General features: G+C 40.7%; 1 protein-coding gene across 12 annotated transcripts in view; it reads right to left on the reverse strand.

Moving 5' to 3' along the window:
• LOC144038650 (calcium/calmodulin-dependent protein kinase type II subunit gamma) overlaps window positions 1-12605 on the reverse strand; it is a 36734-nt gene extending 24129 nt beyond the window's left edge. For 6 of the 12 annotated variants that reach the window (XM_077551287.1, XM_077551283.1, XM_077551288.1 and 3 more), the window contains exons 1-3: window positions 12346-12605; window positions 9368-9462; window positions 210-269 (exon numbers count right to left, since the gene is read on the reverse strand). In XM_077551287.1, coding sequence (XP_077407413.1) covers window positions 210-269; window positions 9368-9462; window positions 12346-12410 — 220 coding nt within the window. In that variant the 5' untranslated portion in view covers window positions 12411-12605. The remainder of the gene's footprint in view (window positions 1-209; window positions 270-9367; window positions 9463-12345) is intronic. The other 6 variants (XM_077551292.1, XM_077551290.1, XM_077551291.1 and 3 more) reach the window with 2 other exon arrangements.
• Between the last annotated feature and the right edge of the window lie 6878 nt (window positions 12606-19483).

Consider the following 19483-nt stretch of genomic DNA (forward strand, 5'->3'; position numbering starts at 1 on the left):
CGAGAGAAAGAGTGAAAATCCATAGAGCGATGGTGTAAACAGGAAAGGAGGATAAAAAAAAAAAAAAAAAGTGGGACATGAGGAAGTGATCGACAAGCGCGATGAAAAAGGTGGCATTGATTTAGTCATTTCCTCCTTCCTTGCCCTTTTAGCATCTCCATTAGAGGCGAGGCGTCTATTCTGTATGCTAGTCACTGGAGCAGACTCACCGATGTTGGAATGTTTGAGCAGTCGGCAGATGCGAGCCTCACGCTCTAGCTTCTGGTGGTCTGACGGGAGACAAGATGGAGGGTTTTAGTTCACAGAATCAGTAATGCAACACGTAAAATACCATTCAACATCATCATGTCATGTTTGCTCATTGACCATTTGATTATCTTACAGCTAAAAAGTTCACTGAAGGTTAAACAAAAATAAAATAAATCAGGAGACTTGAAATTACAAGTGACAGGTTTCACATGCTCAAAGGCAAATATTGCAACTAATTAATAATGCAATCTTGCAGCTGAGGACGCACAATATTCCTGGCAAAGGGTTCACTGAAGCGGAGGTTTGCATGTGTGCTCTCATTTAAGGTAATTTAACGCTAAGTGGAAATTAATGAGGGTGTGTAACGTCCCCGTGTGGATTATTGCAGTGTTTGCACTTTTGGATGGGAAGGCGCACGCACGCAGATTTGGGGATTTTATGGAATCCTGTACTGTATGTTGTACAAGAAAACCTTGCCGATTCGCAAATCTCCATTCACTAATTTTTCTGTACCATCTAGCCAACAACAACAACTCACTGAAAAATATACACATTTGCATATTTTTGTGCGTTTACTGTAACACCTTAGGATGCCGTGCCAACACCTGACTCCTTCTAAGTAGTTAGCGGAGGAGTAGCTAGCGTTAGCCACTAGCTGATGATTAACAGCGGTGTGATGGAAGAACAGCACAGACAAAGTCCGTTTTTAAAAGAATACTTTTCTTCAATAAAGCTGCGGGTAAAAAAAAGAAAAAGAGAAAAAAAAGAGGTAGGACTACAATCAAGGATCACCTTGTCTTTGCAATGTGAGAGATATTCTGACAAATGAGCTTAGACTGATTCTGTGAAACATGTTGCTTGGAGATGACATTGTGATCGGCAGTGAAAGCAGGGAAGCAAGTAAAGGAATATTTATCTTCTTGACAAATATTTTCACAAAAGCTTGTTTTCTCTACTTTTTGGTCAGAAACCGGTGTCTTTGGTGAAAGCAACCAATGTTTCACTAATGATTACTACACAACAGAAAAAGGCAGGAAAACCTTCTGTTGAAAGAAGAGAACATACTCTTTGTTTTGGTAGATGCCGTTACAGGATACAATATTAGAGTCTTGAAATATCAGTCAAAATGTGAAACCCCACTTTTAAAACAGCATATCTAATTATCTACTGTAAGGACAATACCATGTAATATAGGCAATTGAAATATATAGGAAAAGCGGCCAAGAAAATGGATGGATGGATATATATTTTTTTATTATTTTTTTTTTTTGAGGGGGCGCCCATTACTCAAGATTTGTTGCTACTCGCGTCAGAGCAAGCAAAAGTCCACTACTGTACACAACAAGAGTTTTTTAACTAAACCCCCCCCCCCCCCCTGCCTGCTACGACTTTAGATAGTACCACTACACCGTGTAGCAACGGGTCAGAGGTGACCGCGGGTAACCGGAGCCGGTGTGAGTCAGTGTAGGCGTGTGCATGTTGTATGCTGCGGCTAAATGTGCCCCCCAAGACCACCACATGTAATTATTTATATTCAGTTTTGCACGCCTGTGCTGATCACCTGGCCCGACTGCAAAGGCACGTTTAAACCAGCACAATAAGAGCACGTTATGATGGAGAAAAAACAAACAAAAATGACAACTACCCATCCTCCATCTCCACACATACACACTCCAGCTGTCATGTGGCTTCTTTGTTTCGCTTCGGCCGACCTGTTGCTATGTCGGAGAGCTTTTAAAGCCGCAGTCCGTTATTTCGGAGATCTGTCTCTTGCTCCCTCCCTCCCTCTCTCGCTCTCTCTCTTCTTTTTTTTTTTTGCCTTCCTCCCCGCAAGGTGTAGATTTCCAAAGATGGAGGGAGAGACCCGAAGCGCCGCCTAATTACGCCGCTGACGCAGGACGCAGAGACAGACAGCGAGAAGGAGGGAGGATTACACGCGGCGTCCATTTGCTAGAAGAGGATCACACGCTCCCCTGTGTGTGTTTGTGTGCCCCGCATGGCGCAGTGTCACTGCAGCACTCACTAATTCATTCAATCTCTCCCATTTGTTGATGTGTATGTTGGTGGAAGATGGGGGAAAGAGAGGGATGGAGGGTAATTACGCTGGCACTTCCTGCTGCTCTCTAATTGGCCATCTGCGTCGCCAGGGGGGCGGGCCCTGCGGCCATCTTACATCACGGACAATCCGGGGCACACGATGATCTACTTTTGGACAAAAATTGTGTTACGCCGTCTCAGCGGGGAGTACATTAATAATATGGGGGGGGAAAGTGGCCATAATTTACAGGGCCACAATATTTTATTACAGCGTTACACTTTGTATACGATAAAACTCTTAACAACAAGATCAAGGTTCCGTATTTAGTCCAATAATAAACAGTCAACAAAAACAATACGATATATTCGTGTTGAAATATTCTGACTTTACTGTTGTAAAATTTGAACGTTTGTCTTAATTCTGGTAAATTACAGTTTTATTTGTGTAATATTACAACATATGGGATAGAAATATGACTCATTAAGGTGTAATATTATTGCTATTATGACTTATGATTTTTATTATCATGTAAAAAAATTCCACATAAGACTTTCTTGTAAAATGAGCGCTTCATTTTGTATAGTGACAACTTTAAGTGTCGCAATATTCTAACTATTCACTTAACATGACTTATTCCTTTTATTATTACAACTTCAGCCCAAATGTGACTTAATCTACCCCACCCTCCCCCCGTGAAAAAAAAGACTTTATTCTTGTAAAGATTTGTTTTTTTTTGTACAATACTTAAAAACGATTTCAGCATAATATCACAACCTTATAAAATAAAATTAGGACATTATTCTGATATAATTACAATTTAATGCTTGTAATATTCCGACTTTCCCCCATTTTGTATACAAAAAATATCCCTACAAAATATCATGATTATTTTGTAAAAATAGGACTTAAATCTGGTATAATTTCAACTCAAATATATATATATTTTATTATTTCTGCACACAATCTGAGTACCTAATTCTCATAACTCTCTTACTAGAAGTAGTAGGTTTCATAATTCTGGAAAAAAAAGGGAGGGGGAGCATTTGTATACATTCTGTGTAAGATTATTTAGTTTTTTTTAAACACGACTTCATTTTCATAAAATTACATCTATTTATATTGTTCTTTTAATAAGACTATTCTAATAAAAGTACAAAATAAATGAAATGTTACTTTTGTAAAATATATTTGTAATTGGTTTTTCCACATATGATTTAAATCAGGACTAGTTAAGACTGTTTTCAAATTATTACAACTTTGGCCTTTTCCTTTTTTAAAGCAATTTCACCAAAATTACCGTCTAACTTTATTCCAGGTAATATGACTTAATTCTAACGTTATTATGACTTCATCCTTGTGATATTTGATAAATGTTTTTGCCTCCAATGGGTGCACTGTGAACACCTGCCATGCACTTGAAGTAAACCAAATGTCTTAAAACCCTAAAATGTCGACACGTTCAGCAAGTCCATGAAAAAACAAACACACAAACAGCATTATCAGCTATTTAAAGTCTAATAATTAATATATTTGGGATTTTATTGGATTGTGAAAGTGCATGTATGTGAATGACGCCTCTCCCTGACTCTCCGAAATGCCTTCAATCAGGAAGCTCTCACAGAATAGCTGAGGAAAAAAAAAAACTTGAGTCCCGAGCAGCACTTCCTTTCTTGTTTTCATCGCTTCCGTTTGCCTCGCTGGCCGGCCCCCCACCTTCCTTCCCTCCCTCCCTGCCTCTCCTCAGATTACTGCAGTGTTTACCAGAGCTTTGAGAGACTTACCCACAAGGCCACGCGTGAGGTCACACTCACCCCCATCAGGCAAAAAAAAAAAAAAAAAAAAAACCCCTACCAGTCAAATCCTGCCTGAGAGTCGTCTCTAGTACATGTTGCGTTTGCCGTAGTGCGTGTAGGTGCATGTCACTGGCACTGCAGCCGCACACACTGCATTGCTATGTGACTCTGAGGGTGTTTCTCCACACTTTACTCTATTGTGTGTCTCCTTGAGTCGCGCTTCACCTTGATGTTGTCCCACTGCGACGAGCCCTTTCAAAACCACTTTCACTAGACAAAATATTAGGTACACCAGCCAAAACATGTAACTAATTAATTCATTCATTATGAAGGTCCAACACAATCCGAGACGCTGGTGTGAACTACACATTGTATTAAACTGCCACCATCATAAATCATTTATTAACTGCATTGGACCAAATTGGATCAAAGATAATGTTAGCAATCAAATTTAAATAATCTAACTTTCTCCTAATATTCACTCACACAAATAAGACTATTGTCAACATTTCGACAGCATTCGTGTATGACCTCTTCCTGTACTATTACAACTTATAACTTCATTCTTGTAAAATTCTGACTTTGTTGGTAAAACTACGACTATTTTTGTAAAATCAAAACTTTCCCCCCCCAGTTACAATGATGACAATTATTGTAAATTTATGACTATTGTTATGTTGAATAATTATTACTTCCTTCGTGCAGGAATATGACTAGTCATGTAGGATTACAACTTTTAACGTTACAAGTTTTAACTTTCGACATTATTCTTGTAAATTCACATCCCCACATAATATGACAGTCATAAAATAAAGACTGTCTAATGTCGCAGGTGGTTCTTCTCTTAACACCCCTGATGATGTCAATCAAGACAAAAGTCTGTACCAGTTACTTGACGAACAACACTGGCGCGCCAGCACTGTGTCGAGTGCGCAAGTGTGAAACCCCGTATCGGCGCGTGTATCGCTTTAATAAAAAAATCACGTGACCGAAACAGGAAGTGTGTCGTTTGGATGTGCCGCGCCAAATTGTATTTATAGGTAGACAAACTGTATGAACACGTTGCGGGTTTGTTGGATGGAGAGGAAACTGCTGTAAATTTACCTGTGCCTGTTGGATTTTTGTTTTGTTTCCACTCATGGATCGTTGTAGAAAATTTTCACAAGTCTGGAATCATTTTGATCTTTTGACGCCACATAAGGTAAATCTTTCCCTACTTTGGGCATTGTTTACTGTTATTTTTTTTAATTAAATGTGTCTACTCGCCTTGGAGCAATCACACTTCAAAAACTTTTGTTTCTCAATAAAAATGTGTGACAGAATCTGTTTTTAGTGTGTTATTACATATGGTTTAAAACTTTTAACAAAATCCCATACAGAAGTTAAACATTTTAACTTTTATTATTTATTTTATTACATACAAATTTGCTATATTTTACAAGCCAACTCATATGAGCATCTAATAAACAACTTAACTCAGCAAGCAAATGGACTAACTGAAATTATACAAAGATGAGATCATATTTTAAGTAAAGACTAGCAAGTGAATAAATACAATTTAGGAAATTTATTTTATAAATATAAATTCATAAGCTAATAAGGTTTACAGCATGCACGTTTTACCATCTTACATGTATTTTCATTTTGTTTATCTGCAATGATTTTAGATCTACAGCAGAGGTCACTATTGAGTGACCAACACAGTGTCAATACAGTGTCAATACAGTTTGTCTAATGTGTCAATACACTCCTTGAGGTATCATCGTCCCATCACTACTTGGTATCGTATCGGTGGGTAACTCAAGAGTTGAAGACTCGTACTGGTATTGGTCTGAAATCAAAAGTGGTATTGATGATAAACCGCAAGTAGAAGAGACAAATAAGGTTCACAACTCAAGTAATTGTCGTCGTTCCCGCAATGCTGAGAGTATAAATGCCTGAGAGTCTTACTGTATGCACTCTTTGTATGTATTTCTGCCCAATGTATGTTAAAGTAGCAGTTTTATGAAGTTTTACAACTACCCTAACAATTAATAACTCATTTTCATAAGCCTGTCTATGGTTTAGCAACATGTTAGCATTAAGCTAGCAAACGTTCAGTAGAAGAAATTACACGGTCTAGTTAAACATTTGTGATTGCTTGAAGCAAGAACGCTTTCCTCTTATTTAACTGTGCAAGGAAAAGCACTATGAAACAGGTCTAAATGTGCTTCAGGTGTGTGGGAGGGGTAAAACTATCCACTGGTGACTTGAGCTGCAAATGACACGACTTACGTCTTCAAATACGAGCTGTCATTTAGACGATTTTTGGCTTTGACTTGCAAGGAAACATTGAAGATACTAACTAGCGTTTTATGGTACAAGTGAACATAATTCAGTTTGTTACACAGCAAGCAGCAGTTTTGCAGATAGTGAACAACGCTTCAAAAAAAGGCTTCAAGCTGTTTAATGCCACTCCCTTTTCAGGTTGACTGTCAAACCAAACATAAAATAAAGTAACACTTTTGCCTTAGGCAAGTTCACTTAGCTTCATGCTAACAAACAATGCAAAACAGAAGCCGGGCTAATGAATGACAATTTTTTTTCCTTTGAGGAAAAACTGCAATTACTGCAGCTTACTCATTGCAGTTGTGAAGCTGCTCTTCGTTTTTGTCTCTGCGTCTGTATTATACTGCCCTCTAGTGGCCATGCCATGTACACCAGACGGAGAAAAAAAAAATCTTGACTTTCTATTTCATTAACTATAACTACATATTTTTTATAAAGTAAGACTTTATAGAGCAGCACGATGGCTGACTGGTTAGCACGTCCGCCTCCCAGTGCTTAGGACGTGAGATCGAGTCCGGGCTTCAGCCTTCCTGGGTGGAGTTTGCATGTTCTCCCCGTGCTTGCGTGGGTTTTCACCGGGTACTCCGGTTTCCTCCCACATTCCAAAGACATGCATGGCAGGTTAATTGAACACTCCAAATTGTTCCTAGGTGTGATTGTGAGTGTGGTTGTTTGTCTCTGTGTGCCCTGCGATTGGCTGGCAACCAGTTCTGGGTGTACCCCGCCTACTGCCCAAAGCCAGCTGGGATAGGCTCCAGCATCCCCGCGACCCTTGTGAGGAAAAACGGCCAAGAAAATGGATGGATGGATGGATGGAAGATTTTATAGAGTACTGTTTTTCCTCCTTTTTAATTTTGCAGAGGGGTGGACGGATTAATGGCATTTCCATTCATTTCAAGGGGGAAAGATGATTTTTGACAAGAAAAAAGCCCCGGATATTTTATTCTAAGACCATATTGCCCAGCCCCACGCCAAGATGGCCGTTGCTGGACGCCAGCGATGGAACAATAATTATCGAGACAAGCTCTCGCAGATGCACACTATATTAGTATTACTTCACGCACACGTACACACACGAATGCCATCAGACGACAACGGGGGCAAACGGGGGGAGGCGCCTATGGAATCTGTGGGGTCTTAGTGTTTGACGAGATACATTTAGCATAAGTGGATTAGCCTCAATCCCCCTTTTACGGCAAGACAAGAGAGAGGCCACAAGGAAGACGGGTGAAAGACGGACTTGACGAGAACAAAGGGAGACGTGGATGTGTGTTAATGCTAGCAAGGAGCCTAATTGGGTGGTGGTGGAAGGGAGGCAATTAGGTTTGTGAAGCCAGGGGAGGTTCCACACAAGTCCGCGTCACATTTCCAACATGGCACCAGCAGGCCTGTGTGTGTGTGTGTGTGTGTGTGCGCGCACGTGGGCGTGGAGCTGCGCGGCGATGCAGCGGCATATAAAATTCAGACCCCGAGAGCTGCAGTGCTACGCGAAGACGCCACGGCAACAATTACATTGATTCACATCCTGCCCCTCCGCCGCTACCGCTGCGGTTTTTTATTTCATCCTCGCAAGCCCAGCAGTGCTGCCGACGCACCCCCCACCACCACTGCCAACCCACCCCAAGCTGAAAATTTGGATCAATTGACAGGCAGAGGATGTCCGGACACACGGAGTTATTTAATACGGCCTTTGGAAAAAAGAAAATAAAAAATAAAAAACTCAGGATCATTAAATCTGATCATAAGACCTTATGATTGAATTGCATATCGCCTCGGCTGTTGGAATTATGGCCACAGCGAAGAAGAGACAAAACACAAAAAGGGTGCTGCGTTTATACATGCGGCATGCACTGGACACTTCATTAGGTACACCCCTTAATGGCATTCAATGCATCAGCTCTCATCTGTTTTGAGTGACACCGTCAAGAGAGGTAACAATCAGATAATAAAATGGTTCTTGGTGTGATGCAGTGCAGTCAAAATGGAAAAAATATTTTGAAAAAAAAGAAAAAAAATGAACAAATCTACATTAGAGCCCTTCACAATGTGGTTTTATTGGCGTGTGCATCTCTCCAATAAAAGGCGACTCGATACGCATCTCGATGCAGGGAGTGCGATATGATTTAAGAGCAGTGGAAGGATTCAATTCGATACTATTCTATATGGTACGGCTGTCGCATTTTTCATATTTATTCATATGTAACAAGATGCAAAAGCTCTCCAAAGCCCAAACTATTAAAGTTGATTTCATTCAAACAAACGACAAATAATCAGCAACATCAAACGCGAGTGTGCATTCCTCATAAAAGACAATTCGATACATGCGATGTGATAAGAAGTTTAAGAAGGGTATATTGGGTTTGGCTAAATCAAAATTAATTTTCTAATTCAAATAGTTTTTTGTTACATTCCTACCATTTTGTCTAACTAATCGCCACTTCGTTGATTTGTTTGGTTTCAGATAATAGATTGAATGGAAATGGAAAAAAGAGCAATTAAGGTACTGTAATGCCCTTTCAAGTGGGCAAGGAGAGCCCAACATCACTAGATCACACCCCTTTAAAAGACACACATCCAAAACACAAATAATCTACATTTACATACTGTAATTAAACTTCATCCCTCCATATTTCTTTACAATTTTTATTTTTATTTTTATAAAAGACATGGTTAACGACGTAAATGTTGGGGGGGGACAAACACGTCCTTGATCTCATTTAACAGGTGCATGTTTCCTAATATTCTCACTCACTTTTGCCGAAACATTTTAGGATTTATTCGAACCAGTGTGCATGAAACGGAGGATTATGTTTAAAAAAAAAGAAAAAAAGCATCTTTAAAAGCGTGTATTCAAATTCAAGAGGATTAATCAGCCTTGAATGCACCGTTGGAACACAGCAAACAAAACAAAGATGTAATGTGTGCCTTTGTGTGTGTTTGCGCGTGTGTGTTAGCATACCTCGTGCAGACAGCTTCTTGGTGTTGATGATTTTGGCGGCGTATTCCTGCCCGGAGGATTTCTTGACACATCGGCGCACCACTGAAAAAGCTCCCCTACGAAGAAGAAAAGACCAGATTAGTTACGAAATAGATACTTCAAAGTGCATTTCCACAGTATGCCGGAGAAAGGAACTAGAGGTCCGGGTACATTTCAGGTGTGGAACAAACCTGCTTGAAGTGCCAAGAACCAAAAGTTCCTGAAACTGGGAGGTGGAAAGGCAGATAAAAAGTGGTATGAAATTCGCATTTCCACTAGTGTTGTCACTAGGAACTTCTTTCTGGAGAATCATTGTGTACTTGGATTATTGTCTAAATTCAGTTCTGGGCTAACATATCGGAGACCCCGAAAAAAATTGCTAAAATGACTTTTTTTTTTTTTTTTAGAAGTCTGGGAATTTTTTGTGTCAAGGTACCTTTACGTTCCAGGAATTATTACTACCATCAAAAACTACCAAGAATTTTGGGACTGTGAGAATTAATCAACCAATCAGCGGGCTAAAATGCATCTAGCGCCGCCCTTTAGGTACCCAGGTGGTATCACAAGAACCAAAAATGTTTGGACCAAAGGGACTAATATCTAAATGTAGTTCAAAAAAGTCCTTCATCAGGAACAAAAGGAAACCTGGACTGCACTGTGTCCATCTCTGCCCTTTTGATACCATTACTACGTCGGTACCTCAGTCAAAGAAGGCCAATAAATGGTAGTCGTTTAAGAATACTTCATATTGAAAGTAGCATATATGGAACCTAATTTTGTTCCAGTGTGATATGTTGGGGCCAAAAGAAGACTACGGAAAATTGTACATGTTGAGAATTCTGTGAACCTTTGGCGTAGGCTACTTTTTAGTTCCAGGAATGTAATTAGCACCAAGAGCTACGAAATCGTTTGGCACCGGAGAAACTGATGTCAAAATGTAGTTTCAAACAGTCTCAAGAAAAGACCCAGTTAGTTTCGTTGGTACTAAAGATCCCGCCTCTACCACCATTGTAGTACCTTCAACTAGGGGTGTGCCGATCATGGTTTTCTTTTGCCGATTCAGATCATCCATCCATTGCAAGTAATTTTTAAGAGCAGGCACTAATATCCAAATTTTTAAATAGGGTAATTTATCTAGGTCAAAAGAAAACCATGCTTGGGTGAGTAGTACCTTTGAGAGGTCCAGGAACCAATCAGCGGATTGCACTGTATCTAGCACCGCCCTAAAACCATTGGAGTACCTCAACGTAGGGACACATGACAACTTTACTCCAAAACAAGAAACTAATCAAGGACCTTTGAGTCAGAGAACAGAATAATTTTTCTTGTTAAATGTTTTTTTCTGGCTCCAGGAACTACACATACCATCCACTACCAAGAACCTTTGGAAAGCAAGACCAAATTAAGTTCCATGGTAACTTATCAGGGTCACAAGTAGACCATCAGGAACTGCATTACACCTACTAATTGGGGTACCTCAACACTCAAACCCAACAATATGGCAGAAGGGGCTCTCGTTGACCTGATGTCAAGATTGACCGACTTCCACACCGTGCCACGGTAAACTGAATCGGACCTTTCTGTAGAAACATGGCCCAATATCCGCTCAGGTCATGGACTACACAGCCCAACGACCAAGTACTTCTGATTAATCTTTGATAGACACGCAACTACAATGCTGCAAATGGAAAAACATTTGTCACAATCACACAGCCTTAGATGGAGCACTCCACGGTCGACCACAGCGCGATTCTGCGCCATCATTTTCCGAGCACCATCATCTCCTGCGCAAGCACTCTGTTACAGGGGAGGGGGCTCCTGGCGACCTGTCACTCCATGAGAGCGTCCGCCGCCGCCGCCGCACTCAGCTCGCCGCCACCAGCACTCTCCTCTTGCTTTCAATTATTTAGCAGCAAACGAGAGGTGACGGGTGACAAGAGGCGCCACGTAAAACAACTTGACGATAATGACCCATGGCGGAAAAGATGCATTAGGGATAAAAATAAATAAATAAATAATAGGAGCGAGTGGTCAGTGTTGATGTAATCAGTAGTCGTCATCTTTATAGAAGGCATGGCTGATGCTGCCTTTTTTTTTTTAGGCTGCTGCTGAGGAGGCGGATGATGATGAAACAGCAGCGGTTGTGATGTCGTCATCAAAATACCGAGAAACGCACGTCACCGCCTCTCAACGTGCGCGTGATTTTTAGGGTCTATTTTTTTTTTTTTTTTTATAAATAGGAAAATGAGAGCCACCACGATGCGTTTACGGACCGCGCCAGGGAGGAGCAGCTGGTGCGCGGGGCGTTACGGCGCAAACATTAATAAAAGCGGCCGGGACCGCATGACTTCCTCATTAGGTGATCCAGGGCTATGTAACGTTACTCAACACGGGAGCACAAATCATCTGCAGCTGCTCATTGGGGGCGGGCGGGTGGTGGTGGGTGTTGGTGCGTAAAAAAAAAAAAAAAACAGAAGAAGCGGTCGGCCTTGCGAGTACAGCCTCCGGACGAGGGAGCCCGCGCGGAGCTGTCAAGAAGAAGCCGTGGGCCGGGGGTGGTGGTGGAGGGTATTGGGGTAGGGGTGGAATGTCAGCGGCTGGAGGGGGCTCCGCGAGGGCACAAAATGGTGGTTGAGTCGACGTTCACAAACCACCATTCAAGGGGTTTAAAAAAAAAAAAATAATGAAGTGGGGCTAACGCGGCTAGTAGAGCACCGCGGTAGCTCGGCGGGGCTGGTGACCGAACATGAGCGCTCTCGAGCGACTAGCGCGCCTAGCTACTGTCATTAGCGGCGGCGAGAGCGCAACCGCGACATGTTGCCAAAGCCCCGGAAGTCCTACCCGAAAAAGGTTAGTTAGCTAGCCGGACAGCTTTGCGATAAAGTGAGGCGAGGTTGTTGAGGGGGTGGGGGGCTAGAAGACAAATAACGTGCGTGCGTATGTGTGTGCGTGCCGCTTACTTCCCGAGCTCCTCGTACAGCTGGTACTCGTCAGTGAACCGGGTGGACGTTGCGGTGGTCGCCATGGTTGGTGGCGTGAGGGGCGAGCCCGAGCCTCGGGGGAAGGGAGGGGGTACGACGGCGACTGGCTCTCCGTGCTGCGGTCCGACCGAGAGGTGCGTAGCCTAGCCTTCCGACACAAGCGAAGTGACAGGCAGGCAAGTCAGGCAAGAGCAGAGCCCAGCAGTAGCACACGCACACACGGAAAAGGAGGGGCTGGGGAGAGGAGGAGAGACGCTGGTGGCGCGTGTGAGCGGAGCGGAGGAGTTCTCGCGAGATGTGCTGAAATGTATGCACGCCAAAAAAAGCAAGCGTGAACATGTATGTGTAAGGCTTTTGCCTTATGAATGCAGAGAATTGACTGTGACAATTTCATCTAAAGCTGGCCCATCACAATTTTCAATTTTCTTATTGAATTGCCAAAAGACAAACATTAAATTTGGTGTTAAATTAACCATTTGTTTGAATTGTGAAAGATAATCATTATATTAATAATGTGGTATGAATGCTGGGAGACAATTATTCATTCACCCTCTCACTACTGTGGTAAAATGGTTGAATGCTGAGAGACAAGCATTGTCATTGTTACTAATATGTGTTAAAACAGCTGGATGATGAAAGAATCATTATTAGTCGGATGCCGAGAAACAAGCATTAAATATGTGAATGCATGTTAAGTGGTTGAATGCTGAGATACAGGCATTCACACTAAATTGTGTTAAAACGGTCATGTGGATGCATGTTTAAGTGGTTGAATGCTGAGACAATCATTCATCGGTATTACTAAATGATGTGTTTGAATGCTGAGAGACAAGCATCAACACTGTTGATTTGCGTTAAAATAGTTGAATGCTGCTGACAAGCATTCACATCATGGGTATTGAATAGGCGGAAGCTGGGACAAGCATTCACACTAGAATGTGTGGTAAAACGGTAATGTGATGCATGTTTAAATGGTTGAATGCTGAGAGATAATCATTCATAGTATTAGCAAGATGGGTTTAAATGCTAAGAGACAAACATCAACAACACTGATGTTGACTTGTGTTAAAATGGTTGAATGCTGAGTGACAAGCAGTCACACTAGAATGTGTGGTAAAACGGTAGTGAATGCATGTTTAAATGGTTGAATGCTGAGATGTAAGCATTTACACTAAATTGTGTTAAAACGGTCATGTGAATGTATGTTTAAGTGGTTGAATGCTGAGAGACGATCATTCATAGTATGACAAAGATGTTGAATGCTGGGAGGCAAGCATCAACACTGATGTTAACATTAATGTTAACTGGTTGAATTCTGACTGGCAAGCATTCACACTATGGATGTTAAAACAGCCGAATGCTGAGAGACAAGCACTCACACTAGAACGTGTGGTCAAACGGAAATGTGAATGCATGTTTAAATCTTTGAAAGCTGAGAGACAATCATTCATAGTATAACCAAGATGTTGAATGCTTGTAGACAAGCATCATCACCGACGTGAACTTGTGTTAAAATGGTTGAATGCTGACTGACAAGCATTCGCACTAGAATGTGTAGCGGAATTGTGAAGGCCTGTTTAAATGCTGAGAGACAAGCATTTACACTAATTTTGAATCATCTTAAAATGGTTGAATGCTGAGAGAGAATCATCTATAGTATTACTAATATAGGTTCGAAGGCTGAGAGACAGGCAGCGACACTAATGTTTACAGTACTGGTGTTAAAATGGGTGAATGCTGAGTGACAAGCATTTGCACTACGAGTGTTCACAGTAAAACAGCAATGTGAATGCATGATTAAATGGTTGAATATTGGGAGACAAGCATTCATCAGTCTTGCTAATGATGTGTTTGAATGCTGAGACAACCATCCACATTCTTAATAATGAGTGTTAAAACAAATGCTGAGAAACAAGCATTCACACTCAAGTTAACTCATGCGTTTTGTTACTGTAGCTGCTATGATAACCAGCATTTTTTTTTTAAAGGTACAGTACGCTTGCGTACACGGTACTGTTTTCCGTACTTTGGTGTCTCACACTTGAATGTGGCAACAAGTCGCTCAAATACACACACACACACACACACACACACACACACATTGCATGAGTAAAGGCAGATAGAGATACACACAGCATGGATCAATATTGATTAATGCAGGTTTTGCTCTGAACATAGTTGGCCTTTCCGAGCCACTGGTTTTGCTTTTGCATATGGTTGTTGTGTGTCAGTCAGGGGGATGAGTGGTGGTTTGTGGCGTTATGGCTAGCTTGCTAGCAATACACGCAAAGGGACTGCAACACCGTTAGCCGGCCGGTTCTAAAAGACGCCGTCGCGCACTTCCAGAGTGCCTTGATAAATGTTTAATGTGGCGTGAGCTGGGAGGCCATCGTAGGCCAGGGCGGGTGGGGGCTGTGGAGCTCTGGAGGGGATGACGATGCCTTCCAGAACAAGCTAGGACCCGGCACTGACAAAAAATAAGGACATACAGTGTGGTAGGACATCCACAGGTCACATGGATTATGTGGTGTCCATTTTGGCTCCAGTTATCAAATATGGTTCCCTTGTCCAATTCAAAGTGATACCAAAATGGAGGTCTTCCTATAGGCTCCACATAAATCTACCAAAGTCAAATTAATAGTGTCGACTGGCATCCATTTTGGTGAAAATTTACCAAATATGGTTCCCTTATCCTATATAAAGGGCCATCGCAACTGAATACGAGGTCTTCTAAGCTGTGAGGCACGTGGCGTCCATTTTGGCTCCAGCAATCGCTCCCCTTGGCTTTTTGGAGAAGACTTCGGGTTTCTCCATCCAACGCCGAGCGTGGCCGAAGCGCGCAGTGTGTGGTCGTCGCCGCCGCGCGCTAACAAAGGGCTGAGGAGTTGAGCATTATGTAACGGCGTGTGTGGAGGCTGAGGAGGTGGAGGAAGAGGAGGCGAGGCGGCAGGGTTCTCACGTAGGAAAAGGAGGGCAGGAGCGGGGCCAGCAGCCTACGTTTTCTGCGCGCGGCTCATTTGTCTTCGTGCACACACGCCGGCCTTCTTTTCTTCATCACACACACAAACGCCGCTCATGCAGATACCACTTCATCATATTTGAACTTTTCCGTGTTGCGGCTTTTAGTGTGTGCGTGTTCCCACACTGACAGCTTAAAAAAAAAATAAAAAATCAGCATTTTGCTCTTTTTCAGAGTGCTGAGCCGGCACGGAAATAGAGGATGCTCGCACGCTGCGTTCAAAGACTGAGGCAAAGTAGGAAATATGCCCACTTAGTCAAAATCAACAGACAAGCACAATAAGAGTGATGGTTTTGTTTACCCATCCATCCATTTTCTAAAGCGGGTGTCCTCATTAGTGCGCTTTCTGCAATGGCCTATCAATAAATCCATGGAGCTGTCCGTGGTACTGAAGAGGGAGACATTATTCAACACACCCTCTTTTCTCTACAATTGTGTGTTGCACTCTTTTCTCAGAAATATTAGAAATTCCCATATATATATATACTCTGACTACATTATGCAAAGCTAAGCACACTAATGTATGAGATTTGAAAATGAGCAAGAGTAACACCGTCCCCCCCATGATCGTTTGATGAATCACATAAGTCCTCCAGTGTGTGTGTGTGTGTGTGTGTTTAGTCCACAACTATTATTAGCCACAAGAAGAGGTGTCGAAATGAAAAGCAAAGTGATCTTTGTGAAGCACAGCGTCATGATCAACACAGCATTTTATTTTATTATCATTCAGTCTTTTATGTATTAAAAAAAAAAAAGTAATATTGTGAGTAATAGTAGTGACCACGACGCCATCCGCAAGTTACATCACAAGATGATGATGATGAGAGGGTGGACGGGGCCACAGGGCTGAGTCATGACACGCTTTCCTTCCCTCCCGCCTCTTGTCCCCCCCCACCCTCCCCCGAGATGCACTACTTTGAAGACATAATGAGAACGAGGGGGGATGTGAAGAATAAAATAACCCGTTGAAAACTGGTAGACAAGTATTGTTTGAGACATATTCCACATGAACGCAAACTGATACCAAAACATTTTTTAAATCAATGTACCAATTATTCTATCGATTAATTGGATGATGTGCATGTGAGGTGCAGGCATTATTTTTGTCCACTTGGGGGTCACCATCCTCACGTTCTACTGTGACTTTCAGTGTGTATGGCTTTAAAAAGACTTGCGAGTGACGAGGGTGTCGGCATAGTGTACAGTTGACTGACTGGCTGTTTGCATGTCGAAAGTCCCCGGCATTGAGTTGCAATCCAATTATTTGATGAATTGTTCCTGCTGAACCTGTGAAACAATATACAAAATTATTGAGACATGTTCCAACTGAAGAACCTTACACACGTGTCCTAATACTTTTGGTGAAAGTCTACAGCAACGGACATAAGTATTGGGATACAAAGTTACATCAAGTAAAAATGTGTCCCAATACTTTTGTCCATTTATTTACCCTAAAAGACATTTATGCTGGGGACAAAAATATATGGACAAGTTCCACCTGTGTAAAGTGAACATGCGTTGCGCACAGATTTAAACGTGGTAAGTCTAAATGGAGTGGACAAAAGTATTGGAACACAGTTCACCGACATGAAGTGAACAATTGCATCTCAAAGATGTGTTCGAAAGCATTGGGAAAAAAGTTGTTTTTGATTAAAAAAAAAAAAAAACAGGAGTGATTTACTAGCACAATGAAAAGTGTGCTTTTGCTGACCTCCAGTGGATTTTCTGCTGAGGTAGCACAATCTTGCTTTTTTTTCTTTTTCATTTATTCTGGAAAATTGACTTTTTTAATGTTTTGTATCCAAATCGTTGCGTGCCTGGACTGCTTATACACTCATCAAGTGTGCAATTAAACAACCCAGTAAATCTTTTCTGCCTATTTTGTTGGGTGTTAAAATGCTGCAGTCACAATACAATTGAATGGATACCGGTTCTTGCTTTAAGTGTGTATGTGTTTAGGCATAGTCATATTTCTGCATGGCAATAAATATAACCGTTAAAAGGTCCATTGTTGGGGTGTTTTATGCCACACAAATTTAAAGACAGCTGACAAGTGTTTATAATTGTAAAAAAAAAACACATCCAGAATGTCTCCTTTAAAAAGATTTATAATGAGTCCTTAACTGTGGCGTGCAGTCAAATCCTGACCAATGTCAGCCACGCTCTGCGAGCTGGAACAACCTGACAGATGCAACATAAATACTTTCCCTCCCTCTTGGCTACAAACCAGGATGGTCAAAATTAATCCACTTTTTTAAATTATTTTTTTTAAAACAGAACTGATAAGGGCTTAAGTGTTTCCCATCGCTGAGGCATAGCAGGGCTTGGGTTATCTGCCAAGTGCAAGTTTGAACGAGTCATTTGAGGGAAATTCCATCCCGGATGCATTATTAAATTATTTAAGAGGACAGTATCATCATGCGCTTTGAAATGTGGCAAGGTTTTAGCTTCTCAATGGTGGAGGATGAAAATGGAAACCCAGGTGGGCTACTCACACTTTCTTTTAACCATGCATAGAAAATAACGCATTTGTCATTTATTTCTAAATAATTATAATTAAAAAAAAAAAAAAGTAAAATCAAGTGACTGAAAACTAATTTTTAGAAATATTTCAACAAAGTGCTTTACAATTTTTTTCTGATTGTCTGGAAGAAATTACATAGTTCTATATTACCTTATAGTGAAGCTTTATTTTGACCAACTATAGGATTTTGCTGATTGTCCGGGGAAATAAAGTAATGAATTTGATAGGTTTACAAAAAATATTTACTCCAGTACATCAAATCTTTTGAGTAATTTTTTTTTTAAATTTTATTTTTTAAATGTATCTTTCTTAAAACATATTTATTACTCTAAAATTCTTTGGGATTTTTGTGTTGAAAACCATTATTGAATTAAAAATATATAAATGTATGTATGTATTTGTTCCAATTCATTTGAGGCTTCAATTCTATTTTTAGATTATATTATTATATACATTTTAAAAAATATGCTTAGTTGGCCATCAGGAGAATTCCCATTAACTGCCTTACAATAAGGCAAGACAATCTTTACTTAAGTAATTTTATACTTCTAAAAAAATATGCGGGTGGGGAAATCACACATTAGAAATATTTATAATTGGAAATGGAAAAAAATATCTGCCTCAAATAAAAAACAAATATCAAAATTTATAGAAACATGGGGGGCAGCACGGTGGCTGACTGGTTAGCACGTCCGCCTCCCAGTGCAGAGGACGTGAGATCGAGTCCGGGCTTCGGCCTTCCTGGGTGGAGTTTGCATGTTCTCCCCGTGCTTGCGTGGGTTTTCACCGGGTACTCCGGTTTCCTCCCACATTCCAAAAACATGCATGGCAGGTTAATTGAACACTCCAAATTGTCCCTAGGTGTGAATGTGAGTGTGGTTGTTCGTCTCTGTGTGCCCTGCGATTGGCTGGCAACCAGTTCAGGGTGTACCCCGCCTACTGCCCGAAGCCAGCTGGGATAGGCTCCAGCACCCCCGCGACCCTTGTGAGGAAAAAGCGGCCAAGAAAATGGATGGATGGATGGATAGAAACATGGTCTACGTATATAGAATTTTTCTTTACCTAATTCTGGTTACTTAATTCTGTCTGTTAGCAAGAGCCACTACATCGTGATAACTTACATTGATGTTTCTGCATTTGGCAATTTATTATTATATTATATTATTAGTATGGGATTTTTTTTTAATGGGCTTTAGGTGAACTGATGAATACACACACGCTCGCACGCACATACTCACCCACATATAAAAAACAAATATATATGTATGTATATTTTTATATATATATATATATATATATATATGTGTGTATATATATATATGTGTGTATATATATATATATATATATATGTGTGTATATATATATATATATATATATGTGTGTATATATATATATATATGTGTGTATATATATATATATATGTGTGTGTATATATGTGTGTGTGTATATATATATATATATGTATATGTATATATATATGTATATATATATAAAAAAAATGAGAATTTTTTTTTAATTTATTAAAAAAAAATATATATATATATATATTTATAATTATGTACAAAACATTCTAG

Source organism: Vanacampus margaritifer, chromosome 18, assembly GCF_051991255.1.
Source record: "Vanacampus margaritifer isolate UIUO_Vmar chromosome 18, RoL_Vmar_1.0, whole genome shotgun sequence".
NCBI lineage: Eukaryota > Metazoa > Chordata > Actinopteri > Syngnathiformes > Syngnathidae > Vanacampus > Vanacampus margaritifer.